At 40.1% G+C, this 18,183-nt stretch overlaps 1 protein-coding gene across 2 annotated transcripts in view; it reads left to right on the top strand.

Annotated features, from left to right (window-relative positions):
• KPNA4 (karyopherin subunit alpha 4) overlaps window positions 1–15,100 on the top strand; it is a 64,411-nt gene extending 49,311 nt beyond the window's left edge. For both annotated transcript variants that reach the window (XM_054039062.1, XM_054039061.1), the window contains exons 15-17: window positions 3,350–3,512; window positions 12,024–12,118; window positions 13,186–15,100. In XM_054039062.1, the coding sequence (XP_053895037.1) occupies window positions 3,350–3,512; window positions 12,024–12,118; window positions 13,186–13,284 (357 nt within the window). In that variant the 3' untranslated portion in view covers window positions 13,285–15,100. The remainder of the gene's footprint in view (window positions 1–3,349; window positions 3,513–12,023; window positions 12,119–13,185) is intronic.
• Window positions 15,101–18,183: the final 3,083 nt, after the last annotated feature.

Here is an 18,183-nt window from a genome sequence, read left to right as displayed (position 1 = left end):
GAGGGTGAGATTATCTGTATTCAGTTTGATTAGACATAGATTTGGCATTTTATTTTATTTTGCTTGGTGACTTACTTTGTTCTGTCTGTTACCATTTGGAACCACTTAAATCCTATTTTCTGTATTTAATAAAATCACTTTTTATTTAGTAATTTACTCATAGTATGTATTAATACCTGGGGGAGAAAACAACTGTGCATTTCTCTATCAGTGTTATAGAGGGCGAACAATTTGGGAGTTTACCCTGTATAAGCTTTATACAGGGTAAAACGGATTTATTTGGGTTTAGACCCCATTGGGAGTTGTGCATCTGAGTGCTAAAGACAAGCACACTTCTGTGAGCTGTTTTCAGGTAGACTTGAAGCTTTGGGGCAAGTTATTCAGACCCTGGGTCTGTGTTGGAGCAGACGGGAGTGTCTGGCTCAGCAAGACAGGGTGCTGGAGTCCTGAGCTGGCAGGGAAAATAGGAGCAGGGGTAGTCTTGGTATATCAGGTGGCAGCTCCCAAGGGGGTTTCTGTGATCCAACCCGTGTCACACGCATTCTCAGAAGAAAGGAGACTCCATTCCCCGCCATTTGGCTAGTCTTCGCCTTTTACCAAAACCAGTCAGAAAGTCTCCTGGACTTTGTCACCATGAAGGAAACAGTCAGGGGTCAGGTGGTATCCTATCAAAGGATCTCAGAACAAATTACAGCCTGAGATCCATTTTATCAGCTGTCTAATCGTCCTCCTCCTCTTGGGGTAAGAGCTCATTCTACAAGAGCACAAGCAGTGTCTATGGCATTGCTTCAAGAGGTGCCTCTACTTGACATCTGTAAGGCAGCTATATGGAGTTCCATCCACACGTTTGCGAGACACTGCCTTGATACAAGCAGTCTTTCATTCAGCTCTGCTGTTTACATCCTTGCATCCTCCTCCTATTTAAGTATTGCTTGTCAATCATCCACTGTGGAATACACATAGGACCGGCACTGGAAGGAGAGAAAGTTTGTTTACCTTATAGTAACTGGAGGTTTTCTGAGATGTATGGTCCCTATCGTATTCCACTACCTACCCTTCTTCCCCTCTGCTTCAGATCTTCTCTGATTGATGGCAGAGAAGGAACTGGAGAGGCAGCCAGTCCATCCTGCCCTTTTATCTCCTCGGTCAGAAGCACGAGGTGAGCCCGTGCACATATGCGGACCAACAAACAATGCTTTCAAACTGCTCCGACTCAGGGCACATTGAGCATATTTGCACCCACAGTGAAATACAGATAGTGACCACACATCTCAAAGAACCTCCAGTTCTATAGTACCTTATAGTAGGGCTGTCAATTAATCTCAGTTAACTCATGTGATTAACAGTGCAATTAAAGATGCGGTTAATTTTATTTAGTTAAACAATATTTATATTTAATAGACGGAAGAGACAAGAAGGAAAGACTACATTAAATAAGAAAGTTTATTCAAAGTATGTACTGAACAGTATAAGAAAGTTGCCTACCTTATATTACTGTATGTATTACACTATAAGGTAGGGCTGTCAAGCGATTAGAAAAATGAATCGTGATTAATCACACAATTAAACAATAAAACTATTTATTTAAAAATTTTTGGATGTTTTCTACATTTTCAAATATACTGTTTTCAATTATACCAGAATAGAAAGTGTACAGTGCTCACTTTATATTATGATTTTTATTACAAATATTTGCACTCCAAAAAATGATAAAAGAAATAGCATTTTTCAATTCACCTCATACAAGTACCGTCGTACATTCTCTTTATCAGGAAAGTGCAACTTACAAATGTGTGTATGTATATATATTTTTTTGTTACATACCTGCACTCAAAAACAAAACAATGTAAAGCTTTAGAGCCTATTAGTCCTCTCAGTCCTACTTCTTGTTCAGTCAATCACGAAGACAAACAAGTTTGTTTACATTTATGGAAGATCATGCTGCCCGCTTCTTATTTACAGTGTCACCTGAAAGTGAGAACAGGCATTCACATGGCAATTTTGTAGCCAGCATTGTAATTTACATGCCAGATATGCTAAACATTTGTATGCCCCATCATGCTTCGGCCACCATTCCAGAGGACATGCTTCCATGCTGATGACACTCGTTAAAAAAGTTAATGCATTAATTAAATTTGTGACTGAACTCCTTAGAGGAGAATTGTATGTCTCCTGCTCTGTTTTACCCGCATTCTGCCATATATTTCATGTTATAGCAATCTCAGATGATGACCCAGCACACACTGTTCGTTTTAAGAACACTTTCACAGCAGATTTGACAAAACGCAAAGAAGGTACCAGTGTGAGATTTCTAAAGATAGCTACGGCACTTGACCCAAGGTTTAAGAATCTGAAGTACCTTCCAAAATCTGAGTGGGACAAGGTAAGGAGTATGCTTTCAGAAGTCTTAAAAGAGCAACACTCCGATGCGGAAACTATGGAACCACCAAAAAAGAAAATCAACCATCTGCTGGTGGCATCTGACTCAGATGATGAACATGAACATGCATCAGTCCATATTGCTTTGGATTGTTATCGAGCAGAACCTGTCATCAGCATGGACACACGTCGTCTGGAATGGTGGTTGAAGCATGAAGGGACATATGAATCTTTAGCACATTTGGCAAGTAAATATCTTGTGATGCCGGCTACAGCAATGCCATGCAAGTGCCTGTTCTGACTTTCAGGTGACATTGTAAACAAAGCGGGCAGCATTATCTCCCACAAATGTGAACACACTTGTTTGTCTGAGCTATTGGCTGAACAAGAAGTTGGACTGAGTGGACTTGTAGGCTCTACAGTGTTACACTGTTTTATTTTTGCATGCAGTTATTTTTGTACATAATTCTACATTTGTAAGTTCAACTTTCATGATAGAGGTTGCACTACATTACTTGTAATGGGGGAATTGAAACATACAAATATTTGCACTGTAAAAATGATAATAGTAATAAAAATAAATACAAAATGAGCACTGTAAAGTTGGTATTCTGTGTTGTAATTGAAATCAATATATTTGAAAATGTAGAAAACATCCAAAAATATTTAAATAAATAGTATTTATTATTGTTTAACAGTGAGATTAATCACAATTAATTTTTTTAATCGCTTGACAGCTTTATAGTATAGTACCTATAGTACTATAAGGTAAGTAACTTCCTTATACTGTTCAGTACATACTTTGAATAAATTTTTTCTTATTTCATGTAGTCTTTCCTTCTGGTCTCTTGTCTATTAAAAACCATTTTTTGTGGTGCCATAGCTTTTCTTCCTTTTCTTGCATCTTTTTACCTCTCACACACTATTTACTGATACATTTTAACTTTATGTATGTTGTTTTCTTTCCTAGGTGGCATATCTAATTCAACAAAATGTAATTCCTCCCTTTTGCAACTTGTTAACAGTAAAAGATGCTCAAGTTGTACAAGTAGTGCTGGATGGACTAAGTAATATATTAAAAATGGCTGAAGATGAAGCGGAGACCATAGCCAATCTTATAGAAGAGTGTGGAGGTAAGATTTTTGAATAATTAGTTGGTGTTACCATTATTATTATAACTAATGGTTTGAACATTAACCACAAATATATTCATGGATTTTGCGCCATTTATTACATTTGTCTTTTTGTTTAATTGTTTGTATCAAACCTCAATATCAGGTTCACTTAGTGATTTGAGATATTTTAACGTAAACTTTTCTATTTGAAGAAACCTTAAATTGAATATATGTAGTGTATATGACCTAACTAGAAAAATACACTTCACAAATTAGGACATAGAGGGTATCTTTACCTCACAGGCTGCAAACTTAATCAGACTGGATCAAATTATGCCCAGATAAATTTTAAAACAAAATATTAAGCGTTAGTTTTGTTAACGGCTTTCAGGCATGTTTTTATTTTTTTTATTTTTTTAAATTGTTAAACACTTAAACAGCTACCAGCCAGTTGGAGCTCTCTTTGAGGAAGAGAAACCATTTTAATATTAAATGTTTAATTTAATCACCAGTACAAGTTCTGTGGAAAACTCCTACGTTGCAGGTAACTTCATTGAGATAAGAGAGTGGTGCTCCTTGAAATAAGAAATGCAAAGTTCATGGATGTATAATATGAATAGATGAAGTTCAGGAGGGAACATACTAAAGTGAGAGGTATTTGAATAAGTATATATTATGTTTAAATAAAATAAAATCTCAGAATTTCTTGATATATTTATATATTTAGCTATGCCTCTATCTGCTGGATGGATAGATACATATTGGATATATTCTACACAGCTGTAGTACAGTCTAATTGTCTAGGTCATCACCATAGCATCTGAGCACCTCAAACTTTAATCAGTTTTTATTTTCCCCAAATCCCTGGGAAACTTTTACAGTTGGAGAACTGAAGCAGAGTGACTTGCCCAAAGTCACACAGGAAGTCTGTGACAGAGCTGGTAATTAAACCAGTTTCAATCGAGGTTTTTAAACTGATTCTTTCCTAAAGCAGCATAAAACTCTCTGCTACTTCTATCTTCATTTACTATTTGTTTGATAAGTATGATTAGTAGGACACAGCTCAGGCTTTTTCTATATATCTGACATTATTCTGCAGTTAAGGGCTTGTCTACACGTGTTAAAGTGGATTAAACTAAACAGGAACAAACGTATTCCAGAGTAAATATACACGCATGCAGCTAATCAGGAACAAGTCCATAGGTAGTCAAGCCCCTCTCTCTCTCTCTCTCTCTCATTTATATTTATATATATATACACACACACATACACACACACACACTATGGGGAAATGGTAGCAACAAGAAGGAGAAACTGCCATTTGCCACTCAGTAGATAAAATGGCAGAAAATGTTGCTAATGCAGAGTTAACCTGCCCAGTGAGAGCTCATGTCCTTGCAGAACATTTAGTTCAGAAAACCAGTAAATATAGAGTTATGATACATGCTCATGTAACTTCGACTCTGGTCCCCTGGAGCTGGGAATAGCTACTGAGATTTATCTGCATACTCTGCAGCTGCATTCAGTTTGTGAGTTGTAGCTGTGTTGACTGGTTTAACAGTGGAGGCAATAGGTGAGACAGGTTGGAAGGGGTGTGTTTGAGCTGAGGAGATGGGGATTAGTTTGAGAAGCCTCACAGAGCTGTGATTGTCATGTGAGATCAAAGTTTGCACTCACCTTGTGTATGAGTAATGGAAAGGGGAGAATGTGAACCCTGAGGAGCTAGATGCATCATTTTATTTCAAAATTGTGATAGGTTGTTTTAGGGTACATCTATCCTGGAAAAAAAGACCCGAGGCATGGCTGCAGCTGGCCCAGGTCAGCTGACTCAGGCTTGGGCAGCAGGGGCTAAAAATTACAGTGTAGATGTTCGGTTTCAGAGTAGCAGCCGTGTTAGTCTGTATCCGCAGAAAGAATAGGAGTACTTGTTGCACCTTAGAGAGACTAACAAATTGATTTGAGCATAAGCTTTTGTGGGCTACAGCCCACTTCATCGGATGCATAGAATGGAACATACAGTAAGGAGATAGATATAAATATACATACATACACACACACACACACACACACACACACACACACACACATATGGAGAACATGATCTGTGTGTGTGTGTGTGTGTGTGTGCGCGCGCGCATATATATAGATAGATATAGATCCATCCTTACTATATGTTCCATTCTATGCATCCGATGAAGTGGGCTGTAGCCCACAAAAGCTTATGTTCAAATAAATTTGTTAGTCTCTCTAAGGTGCTACAAGTACTCCTGTTCTTCTAGTGTAGATGTTCGGGCTCAGGGACCCTCACCCCTTGTGGAGTCCAAGGGCTCGGGCTCCAGGCTAAGCCCAAACATCTACACAGAAATTTTACAGCCCTGCAAGCCTAAGTCAGCGACTCAGGCCAGCCACGGGTGTTGAATTACTTTGTAGAGGTACCATTTAGTAGCAAGATGCTAGGGGATGGGGAGAATCTTGACATGGGAATTATCAGCAGTCATGGGTTATGAGAGCAGTCTCTGGGTTTACTGATGGCTAAGGACAAGTATAAATTTAGATGTGAAATTTAACAGCCACTTTACACTTACTCACAGGATATAAGTTTGGTACTCTGTCAGGAATATAGGTTAAGTATTTTACTATAGGGCAGGGTAGCTCCTTTCCTATAGAGTGAAAAGGCAGGGTGCAAATATGTTACGGGTGTTTTGGGGCATCACTTTAAGAGGGATAGTTAAGGTACGCTCCCACATAACCTTAACACTGTTTTTTCTGGCTTTGAAGTTTGGGCTCTTTGAGTAATTGCACGTCATATCCAGTGGAAGTGTGTATGCGCCCTGTGCACAGATGTCTGTTGTTTTTTTCCCTTCTGTAGTATCTGTTGGGGTGGCTTGAGTGCCCCCTGCTGCATTCCATTGTGTGCTGGTATAAGAGAGCAGAGTTGTCCTCATCCCCATCCAGTTCCATCTTGCCACCACTGACGGTTGGTGCAAATGCAGACTTGATTAATTCAAGTACTTCTCTCGTTCTTCTTTGTATATAGTTAAGTATAGTAAGTTTTTTGTTTGGTTGGGGTTTTTTAGTCAATTTTTGATGGTTTTACAGCTAGGTTTCCATTTTTGGTCTCTTCTGACCCTTTGTACACTTTCAGTACTGGTACTGGAATGATACCTTGCTCACCAAGGTTTAAGTCTTGCAAGACTTGTGCAAATCCTGTTCCAGTCAGTGACCTGCATCTGTCCTGCCTGAAATGCTTAGGAGAATCCCACATCAGTGACACGTCTCATCTGTAAAAGTTTCAAACACCATTCAAAAAGAGATAGGGAGGCAAGGCTTAAGTTCTTGCTTATGGAAGCAGCACTTCAACCTCCACCAGAGAGGGTCACAGGAGTAAAGTGCCCCAAGTACTCAGTCTTCAGTACAGAGTACCCCAACAGACGTCTGTAGTTCCTCAGTCCCATTCCCCTGTACCAAAAAAAAAGACTCTGACCTTTTTCAGGTTCCACCTCTTGCTCTTCTGCGTTGGTACTAAAGCAAGACCGAAGCAGACACTCCACAAAGCATTTAGGAAAGAGGCCACCCCTGGAAAGCTCATCACCTCCCAAGGGAGGCCTCTGGAGTCCGTGCCATGTCTATCAATGCCATTCCTTGAAGGACACTTGCAGACTCAGCAGCCGGTGCCAATCCCAATCACCCTGGCAGCGCATGCCGCTGCAAAAGACTTGTTTAGCCTCTTAGTACTGGTATCGCTGACAGCAGAAGGCTTGCAGCTGGTGCCAATGCCTGCAGGTTATACCTCACCTCACCTAGATCCTGTGGTACCATTACTCAAACCTCTTCAACACTACACACCTGCCTCAGTCTCCTGGGTCATATGACAGCATGCACCTATGTAGTTCAGCATGCCAGGCTACGCCTCAGAAAGCTGCAAGCATGGCTAGAATCAATGTTTACTCCAAGTTGTCCCCATTTGGACAAAATGGATCAGGTGCCAAAGTTAGTTTTGATATCTCTAGATTGGTGGATGGACCCTCTGAAAACTTGTGCGGGGGTTCCTTTTCTCTGCCCACTACCGAGACACATCTTCTCTGGGTTGGGGAGCTCCTATAGAATCCCCACAGATGCAGGGCCTTTGGTCACTTCAAGATGTAGAATCTCACATAAGTGTCAGGAAGTTAAGAGTGGTACGTCAGTCTGTTTGGCCTTCTTCCCCCACATAATGGGAAAGAATCTATTGATTCTGAGACAATTCAGCGACCCTGTTTTTTACATAAACAAACCAGGACTGGCATGGTCAAACCAACTCTGCAAGGAGGCAGTGTGCCGCTGGGATTTCTGTACAACACACTCAGTTCATCTCAAAGCAGCTTACCTTTCGGGGAAACAGAACATGGTAGCAGATCAACTGAGCAAATCCCTCTCCCATCAACATAACCCTTACATCCAGAGATAACCAAGTTCATCTTCTGTCTGTGGGGAACTCCCCAAGTGGATCTGTTTGTAACAAGAACCAACAGAAAATGCCCTCAGCTCTGTTCCTGGAGAGGGCTCAGCCAAGGCTCACTGACAGATGATTTTCTCCTATCTTGGAAGAATTGACTTCCATACACCTTCCCTTCAGTTCCTTTACTGCCCAGAATAGTATTCAAAATAAAACAAGACCATGCTCACCTCATTCTTATAGCACCGGCATGGCCTCGTCAACACTGATACTTGACTTCTCCTCTAACCCTCCCGTTAGATCTAGACTTAATCCCAGGGGACCACAGATGTCTGCTTCATCTGAACTTCCAAGCTCTCCATCTAGCAGTGTGGCTGCTTCATGGCTGAAGCCTTTTGAAAAATCCTGCTCGAAGGATGTCCAAAAGGTGCTTCTGAATATCCGAAATCTCTTGACTGGAAACACTTACCTGGCTAAGTGGAAGCGCTTCTCCATTTGGTATTGTAGGAAAGGTGTATTTCCAAAGCGAGAACCCTGGACCTCATACTAGACCATTTTCTAGATCTGAAAGGGTTTGGCTGTTAACTCTATAAGGGTGCATGTGGCAGCTATTTCGGCCTTCCACATCTAGATGGATAACAGATCCTATATGTTCAGACATGTTCCTTTCATCATCTTCAACGCAGCTTCCTCTTGAGAAGGAACACTTCTCATGATGTTGTTTCGTTTGGGTAACGAGGCCTTGCATTTCTTTGTTGTATGGTTTGCATTTTGCATGCATGCCTGCCTGTCTTACCCACAGGTAGAGGAACTTCATTAAAATATTCCCACACTGGGTCTCTTTTATGGCCTGCTGCCATTATAGGTTTTCCCTTCTAATGAGAGAATGGTGTATGGTAGATCTCAAATCAATGAAGGCTACACTCAAAGATCTCAAGACTTCTGGAATATGCTGCTCAGACAGTTTCACTTTTGTTTCTACTGCCTGTCCCTCCCTTCTCAGCTTTATCTCCAGACTTCTTCTCCTTGTCCAGATGTATTCCACCCCCAACAATCGTCTATTAATTGAACTTTTTGAAGCTTTGCACTTTTAGAGAGAGGTAAGGGATTGACTCTGTGTACACAAATTTGTAGAGGGACAATAGGGTTGAGGTCTGTTATTTCTCACCTCTATATAGTTATTTAAAAACAGTTTCGCTGTTAACAAGCGTGTTATCTCTGGAGACACAAATCCACAGTTTGAGAACTGCAAAACTGAGTAAGCATCTCTGATATCTTCTAGACTGAGCACTGAGTCCCATTGGGTAGGTAGAAAGATTAACCTAAATAATCTATACAGAAGTCCCTGGAACCCTATAAGATTGGGTCCCTAATCCATGAACTGTTGGAACTCATTTACAAAACTTTTCTTAAACATTACATGAATATATTGTCTCCTACTATAGAATTAGAATTTATAATCCCTATTCCATGATGAGATAACTTTGAGCTATAATGTGTCTTAATTAAAACTATCTTAGGTTTTTCCCTCAAAACATTTTTTATCAAAAAAATGTTTTTCTTTTTTCTTTTTTTTAATCATTGATTTTTATCCACCCTGCCTGAAGGAGATTAATATAGCCTGAAAAATGAGATGTGTGAACTGCTCCATTCATGTCAGTGGGTGTTCTCATCCCCCCTTCAGTCTGGGAGAGTTTCTGCTATTGGTCAAGCATGCTCATTCTCATCTCCTCACACCAGTGTCAGTAGTGTGTTCTTGGTACATACTTCAAACATACCTGTTCTATACTCCCCATACAGAGGGGCAGAGCTTCCCCAGATACTGGCTCAGATGGGGTGGTGCTAGGGAGTGGGGCAGGGACCCCCCAACAGCCTAGCTCACATGGTGGTGGAAAGGAGAGGGGCACAGATCCCACCCCTGAAAGACAAGCTCCCTCCAAAAGTTGGGGCACATGAGGGGGTCAGACCCCCATAGATGGGCAGGAATCCCCCAGATCCTGGTGCACATAAAGGGAGGCAGAGACCGGAGCTCAGACACCTCCAGAGAGGCATAGGCGTCCATCTCAGCTCACCAGGTGGGTCTGGGAGAATGTCTCAGACCCCCTAGACAGGCAAGAGGCTCCAGATCCTGGCACACATGGTGGGATAAGGATATGGGGGATCTGAACCCCTCTCCCTATGCACATGTACACTGAAGGGGTGAATGTGGGGCCCTGTCCCTATTCTCCCCCAGCTCCCTGCCATTTATCCTCATGTGTCCCTCACCTGATCCCCCAACCCCTCTAATGTCCCCTATCTCCATTTATCCCTGCCCCTTCGATGCAGTCTCAAAACCCTCACTCCTCTTCCACTTCCCATTGCACCATCCCCTAAAATGCCCTTCTCCTGCAGGCAACTGTTCACGTGTCTAAATTTTTAATAAAAATACTTCGATTACATTCCTTCAAAATAAACAAATATGCCAGCCAACCTTTTCCCAATTTCTGTCCAAGGTGGGACTTGAATTGAGGTTGGCTGAGTTGGTCAGATTTGAAGAACTACAACTACTACTACTACTTATCCCCTTAAGCCATCTAGCTGGTCTAAAATTTTGAGGTTTAACAGTCCTGTTAACTTACCTGGCTGCACATGCTCACTATAATTAAGGCTACATTTTAGTCACGGGTATTTTTAGTAAAAGTCACTGGCAGTAAACAAAAATTCAGGGCCTGTGACCTGTCCATGACTTTTTTTACTATATACCCCTGACTAAAACTTGAAGAGGAGGGGCGGCCCGGGGGGGCACCGTGGGTGCTGGGGCAGGGGGAGGGTTGGGAGGGCTTGGGCAGGTTCCTGATCTCCACATGCTGTCTCCACTCTGCCCCAAGCCCTGGTTCTGCAGCTCCCATTGGCTGGGAACTGCTGCCAATCGAGCTGCGGGGGTGGTGCCTGCCGGCAGAGGCAGCACATGGAGCTAGGAGCTGAGGGAAGGGAGTTCCTGTAGCCCTTAGGGAGCCTGTCCTAGGTAAGCACTGCCCTGCACCCGAACCCTGAGCCCCCCCACACCCAAACTCTTGCTGCAGACGTGGGGGGGGGGGAGGGACATTGCTCCAGCAGCTCCCTGAGCTGCTCAGGTGGCCTCTGGGCCAGGCACACCAGCCGCTGCAGAGGTCACAGAAAGTCACGGAATCTGTGACAAACAAGGAGCCTTAACTATAGTCCATTAGGCACATGAATAGGTACTGAAGAAGAGCTCTGTGGAGCTCAGAAGGTTTTCTCTTTCACCAACAGAAGTTGGTCCAGTAAAAGGTATTACCTCACCCACCATGTCTCTCTCTCTCATACTTAACCTTGGAATTTGGTTTTGTTATGGATTTACTGACTTTAATCATGAATATTTCAAAGCACTAAAGAGTAAGGTTCAACTATGTACTAAAACCATTAAAAGAAGCCTCAATTTTATACCAGAACACACACAACCCTTTTGACTGTTTCCTGGGACTTCTGTGTAGTTATACCTTAAAGCCAGTTGTCCCTTCAAGATTCCCAATAAAGCAGGGTGCACACTACAGAGCTGATTATCTTTCATGAAATGGAGTTGGAAAATATTGTGTCCAGTTCATCCCAGTGACTCTCATTTTAAAAGATTTCCTTATTCGCATTGGTGTTTGAGGTGCCTTTGTAGCTAAGATGAACAAAATGAAGTTTGAGTACGATCTGTTGAACCTAAATCATTTTGCAGACTTTTCCCATGGTATTTTTAAATAATAAAAAAATGTATTTGATAATTCACAGTATAGCACATAAGCACCATTAATTTAGAACTTGTATTATCATGATGTGTCTGGAGCAGGTTGTGTTTGGTTGTCAGATGTAATACAGCAGAACCCTGTTTATCCAATCTAATTGGGACCAGGGCCAGATCTGATCATCAAAAATCCAGAGAATGGGAAAGTGTGATGAGCAGCAGCATCTAGTGGCCACAAGAGAGATTGCCCACTTCTGGCCCTGGAGTCTTCTCCAGTTAATGTGGAGCCTAATAAAGGGTCAGATAAATGAGATTCTATTATATTGTAATGCTTGATTTAATTCCATCTCTTAAATATTTCTTAAAGGGCTGGAGAAAATTGAACAGCTACAAAATCATGAAAATGAAGACATCTACAAACTGGCTTATGAGATCATTGATCAATTCTTCTCTTCAGATGATGTAAGTATATAGTAGCAGTGAAATCTATTCTGCTTTCAATCATATTTAATCTTTGCTTACAAACATGGTTAAGGAGATAATAAAACAGTTCTTAAATCTGTGTGAGCATTATAGCATTATTTGTGGTTGTCTCTGAGTAACATAGTGTCAGGTTATGCAATTTTATTATTCTGCTACCGAAGAGCATACTCCCAAAGCTGAATATTCTCTCAGGTGATCCAAACAAATGATTCACGCTCTAAAACAAAACATCTTACTGAAATTATAACCTTTTCTCTCTCTATCAATAAAATAGAGTAAAAAGAAAGACATTAATGTTGACAGCAAGAAAAACAAAATTGGTAGCACCAAATTAGCAGGCTCGATAACGTCAAAAAACTCTATTTAACTTTATTCAGCAGCCATTTAAAAAGTGAAATCACAGGCTAGAATTAGAGAGTAGAGTATATGAAATGTCTAATGCTCACCTAATAAAACAAAAACCAGTACATGAACAATGTTTAATCCAGATTCATTTGGATGTCCAGATGAAATACTAACTTACACGCTAAAACAACATTATAACATCAAAAATACCAAAGACATTGCTGGGTAGTTCAGTCAGCCTGAGAATAGTCTGGTGGTGGTCTCATTTTAGAAGTATTCAAATATGTGCCGGCGTCTGTGCTGTAATGTCCACATTACTATTTTTAGTGTGCTAACTGAATTAGAACTAGCACGTCTATCTACCCAGGCTGCCCCCTCAATTTTGATTCTTCTTCTCTTGTCTGAATAGTGTTGTTACACCCTCTCTGTCATTAAGTTTGTAATTCATATTTGAATTCATAAAGTGCTTCAGGGCGATTCAGGGTGAAAGGTATGTAAATATAGTATTGCTGATTGTGGACCATATGGTGTCAGACTACTACAAATAGGCGAAATCAGCACCTATAGTTTAGCTTTATCTATTGTTTAAAAAACTCATCTAGTCTGACAAGCATTAGAATCATTCTGTGTTGTAAATCTTGTTTCAACCAGTATTTGTCTTATCTGTACCTGTTCAAAGTACTTTTTTTGTTTTTTTATAGATTGATGAAGATCCTAGCCTTGTTCCAGAGGCAATACAAGGTGGAACATTTGGTTTCAATTCATCTGCCAATGTACCAGCAGAAGGGTTCCAGTTTTAGAGCGATATTTTGGCAGTTAGGTACAATGCAGCACTGAATAAAAAATGGTTTGACCCATCAATCTTGGCTCATGGGATCCGCTGCTGCATTAAATCGGGAAAGAAAATGTGAAGATTTCATTTGGAATCACAGAAAAGCCCAAATGAAGTCAAGATGGCGAGTGGGTGCGAGTGAGAATGAGTGGCAAAATGTAATGAAAAACTTCACTGAATGCTTATTTAGATTGTTCAAAGAAAAAGGGCTACAGGTCCAAGATCTTCAGTGCCTGAGAAGGAACAATGACTTACTAGAGCAATTGGGGGGGGAAAATGCAGTACTATTATCATCAAGCTTTGTAAGCATAAAAGAGAATAGGATGCCCATATAAGTCCAAGGAGAATGAGCCCAGGCCTTGCTATGAAGCACCGTGTGAATGGACAACATTGAATGAATGTCTGGACTCAGCTGTGGAGCCAGACTCATGTTTCAAACCTGGGGCTCTTCACTCGTGAAGCAGACTCCTAGTCCTGGAGTGGCGTGTGTACGAGAGTATGGTTGTGATGCTGTATGTGAACGCATGCAAGCTTGATTCGCCTTCAGGGGGCTGATAATAAACCTAGCAAATTATCAAAATGAGTTCATAAGTGTTAACTTACACTGGACACACAAATAAAGACCGGTTTAGCAGCAGACTCTGGTTTACTCCTGCAGCCTGTTTTATTTTCTTTTTTCCCTGTTTCTTTTAGTTATTTTTAATTTCTTTCCTGTATGGCTTATTATTAGTTGCTTGTAAAGTCAGAATTTTCAGGAAGGCTTCCCTGTGCATTTGCACCAGATGAATGTTTGATGTTATGAAAAGCTTTCCATATCATCAAAACAAATTTGTGTAGATTTTTGCATGAAAAAACATACATTTCCCTCCAAATAGACTGTGTTGCAGTACATAAGTTGCCATAATAGTAGAAAACAGTAAAATGTAATAAATTCATCATCCTTTTCATTTTCAAAGATAACATAATGATCTCTTTGCATGTGGTAACCTACAGCATAGCTCATTTTTAGATTTTGTTGAGTCCTGTAACCAAATGTTTCCTTTGTGGTAGAATACCGTGCTGTTCAATGTTATTTGTTTTCAAACTTTGTTTTCTATGAAAATGATATGGAAACTTCTAAAAATGAAATTTGGTGCATATGTACTGCTGAATAAAGACTGAAGAAGAGGTGTGAATAGATGTACAAATCCAAGTCCTGGTTTGAACACCTTTAATAATATGCCTAATCTGTCCAATTGTTTTAGACTCTTTTTATCTTAGATGTAGGCAGCCATGAACAATCTATTTTGAGCCACTTTAGAGAGAAAACTTTGTATTTTTAAAACTTGCATAAAAACATGCAAGTGTTTTTATAATTGGAGTAATGCCTCAGCTTTGAGGTTCTGCACACTAAATTAAAGGTGACATTACAAATTTATACAAAAAGGAGAACTCTTTATAAGGTGGCTCATTGTAGGAAATGCTGTGCCTTCCCCTTTGAGCACAAGTGTTGCATGAACAACAGTTTGCTATAATAAAACATACCAGATTAGTCACCATTAGCATCTATATCTACCTTGTGTTTTGAAATCAACTGGCAATTTTGAAACACTGTAGAATGGATAAAGATTATTTTGTGATCATAACTCTTTGTTGGACTAGAGTATTTTTACAGCATTCCTTGTCATCAGAAACATGGTTAAAGTTTAAAACTAGAAGCAGCAGAAAACTAGCTTGTGAAATTTATCTAAGTAGAGTGCAGGCTAGGCTGTCTTGGGGAAATAAACGTTAAACCTTTAAAACAGTGTTGTATTATTTGGTGTGTGTCTTTTTGTATAAACTCAGATTGTAGTGAAGAAGTTAAAAAGCATTTGTGTACACAAGCAGAAAAAAATGGTTGGTTTAACAAAATATTCATATTAACTGTTACTTCCGTACCCTTTTAACCCTTTAATGTGTTTCAGACATACCTCTCAACCTGCCAAAGGCCCAAATATGGGATGCAATATAAGAGACAGACCCAAAGAGAAGAATATGAACTGTTATTCATGTAGGGAACTAAAGAATGTAAATAGCTTTCTACAACTTCACCTCCCTGTTTATATCTAATAAAATAATGTGCAATAATAAGTGAGAAGACACAATTTGTATAGAACATAAATAGGTTTGGGACTAAAATGAGTGGTACTTGAAATGAGGGACGGCTTCAGCACCGACATAAGAAAGTTGGGTACTTTCATGTATTATGTAAATCATACAGTATATTAAGTATGTAATTCCATCAAATGTTTTGCTAACATTGAGCAGAATTGCATCTTAAGTAATTATGATGCACCTATATTATCTCTTTTTACTTTCAATTGCATACCTAAATCTTCCCCAAAAAACACAATTTGACTTGAGTTTTCATACAGTCCTTTTCACAAGTAGCTCTAAAATCCTTTACAAAGTAAGGGAAGGCAAGCATCCTTATAGTTTTACAGATGGGGAAACTGAGGTATAGAATGACTTGCCTAATCTCACACCATGTTGGTAGCAGAACTGCGAGTAGAATCCAGGTTTCCTGACTTGAAGACTAGTCCCCTATTCATTGGACAGTGTGCCTCCTTGGTTTAGTGTTGCAGGTTCAGCATGGTTGCCATATCTTTACCTGTAGAGGCATCTTCATTTACTGCCTCTATTCTATATCATTACACTCGGATTTTTCAAAAGCACCTAAATAAGTTCCGATCTTAATAGTGGGACTTGGATTAAATCTCTTCACATTTTTAATGTTTTTTATTAAAAAAACTTTTGTATTCCTAATTGTTGAGCTTATACAGTGTAGCGATTTTGGTAAAGAAAGCAAAAACTAAACTTAATTGTACAGAAGGACTGCTGAATTACAGAGGACATCATTTTCAAAAGTGAGTTATTTATTTTTGTGCCTGACTTTCAGAAGAAATTACTGACTTTTCATACCAATTAATATTTTTGTAGATCTTGCATGCAATATTTTTTATTATAAAACTTAAATCTAAAATTGTCAACCTATTAGAATGTCCATGTGGTTTAATAGATTTAGTTAATATACAATTTATTTTTATAAGTTAACTGCTCTTACAAGCTTTTTTCTAACAGGTTTAAATTTGTATCAATTACTGTACTTTCTAGACTGCTGAAAACATCAGCCATAAATCAGTTAAGTAGTTAAGCTCCAGGAAAATGTACTTTTAAGTTACAATATTCACCTTTGTGCCCCTGTAGCAAAATATGTTCTAACTAGTACATTAGAGAATAATGGCCATCATGATGTAAAATTGGATGTCTAAAATTAGACTGCTTAGACCACCTAAATAAATGGCTAATAGACTTGACTTCTAAAAGTGCTGAGCATCACTTACATTAATCAGAGCTACTGGGGCCTCAGCAATTTTTAAAATCAGGCCAGTTGTTTAGGTGTCCAAATACTAATTTAGGGATTTTGCCCCACGTCTTTGTACTTGCATTCTTTTCTCAATGTTAACTTCACATCAGAAGAGGGTTTCTTGTACATTCATTTCTCTTCCAGTGTAATGTAGAATTACACATTGTATCCTGCTATGAAGTGTTTACTCCAATTATCTTCTATGCTATATAAGAAAGTTAGGGAGAGGCAGATAAATATTTGGTGAAATGTTGACTCTTAGCAATGATCAGGGTATTCAAACAGTGTGGTAAGGTACTAAAGTTTTTTGAACAAAGTACATTTTAATTGTTAAATAGAGCTGGATTGCACCTAATTTATACTTGGTTTAGCTGAGACCTTAATAGCAAAACAGCAAAGAATGAGCCTGTGACTTGAGATGGAGCAATTGTCTGCTGTACTCCACTTCCTGCCTTTCTAACACAGTGATTTATTCTTTCACCGCCCCTCCTTACTTTATTTAGTTTTATTTATTTTTAGTTTCAACACAGTTGTGGTTGGTGGGGGACTTACCCACCCTTTTTTCTTTAGGATTCCTATTTTTAGTCCATTAGACCTCCAGGTTATGCCAAAGACCCTGGCGTTTAAGCCCTGTCATATTTGTCAGAGGTCTTTCTCCTATAACCCTGGGTACTCAAGCTGCCTCAGATACAATCCTTTCACTTTGACAAGATATGGGTATGGCATCTAAAGGCAGGTCTCAAAAAGACAGAGAAGCTGCACTGAAGTTCCTTCTAATAGAATGCTCACTAGCCCCAGCTCACTGAGACTTGTGTCCCTCCAGGGGTACAACTAAGGCTGTGTCTGGTACTAAGCTACTGGTTTCGTTTCACACAAGAAGCAGCATACCGAGAGGTCTCATAGACAGCACAGAGAGCTGTCAGCCTCAGAACCAACTGTACCTTGTGGTGCCAGCATGTGCACAAGCCGCCTACTCATGGTCTGGTACCATTACCTTTACAGCACCACAGCTATTATATCAAAGAAGTTCTCTCTAAAAGCCCCTCTGGCATCACCTCAGCACTAACCCCTTCTCTAGGCTCTGGTGCTGCCTCAGACTTTTTGATACTATAGCCCTCTTGCACTCTCCAGATTTCATACAAGTGGTACTGGAGCCTGTTATGGGCCTCTATGAAAGCCCCTTCCCTGATACCATTCAGACACCTACAACTGCGGTCCCCGAGACTGAACCCTAGTCAGGCCTTCAGTACCAGTACGTATGTCTGATGCTGCCCCTTTCAGCCCCCTCTTCAGACTCCGAAGTCTTGCTACAGGGCCCACTCGGCACAATACCATCACACCCTCGTGAACCAGTATGCTGAAGATGATCTTCCGAGCCATACCAGATGCCCTAGATCCAGGAGTTGGTGATCCTCCCCCATCTACCACCTCAGTGGGATTACTGAAATTCCTGGGGTTAGCTTAGTGAACAATTTTATAGGC

Source organism: Malaclemys terrapin, chromosome 9 (genome assembly GCF_027887155.1).
Source record: "Malaclemys terrapin pileata isolate rMalTer1 chromosome 9, rMalTer1.hap1, whole genome shotgun sequence".
In the NCBI taxonomy this organism is placed as follows: domain Eukaryota; kingdom Metazoa; phylum Chordata; order Testudines; family Emydidae; genus Malaclemys; species Malaclemys terrapin.
Note: the sequence above shows the minus strand (reverse complement) of the source record. Positions and strands in the feature narration are given on the sequence as shown.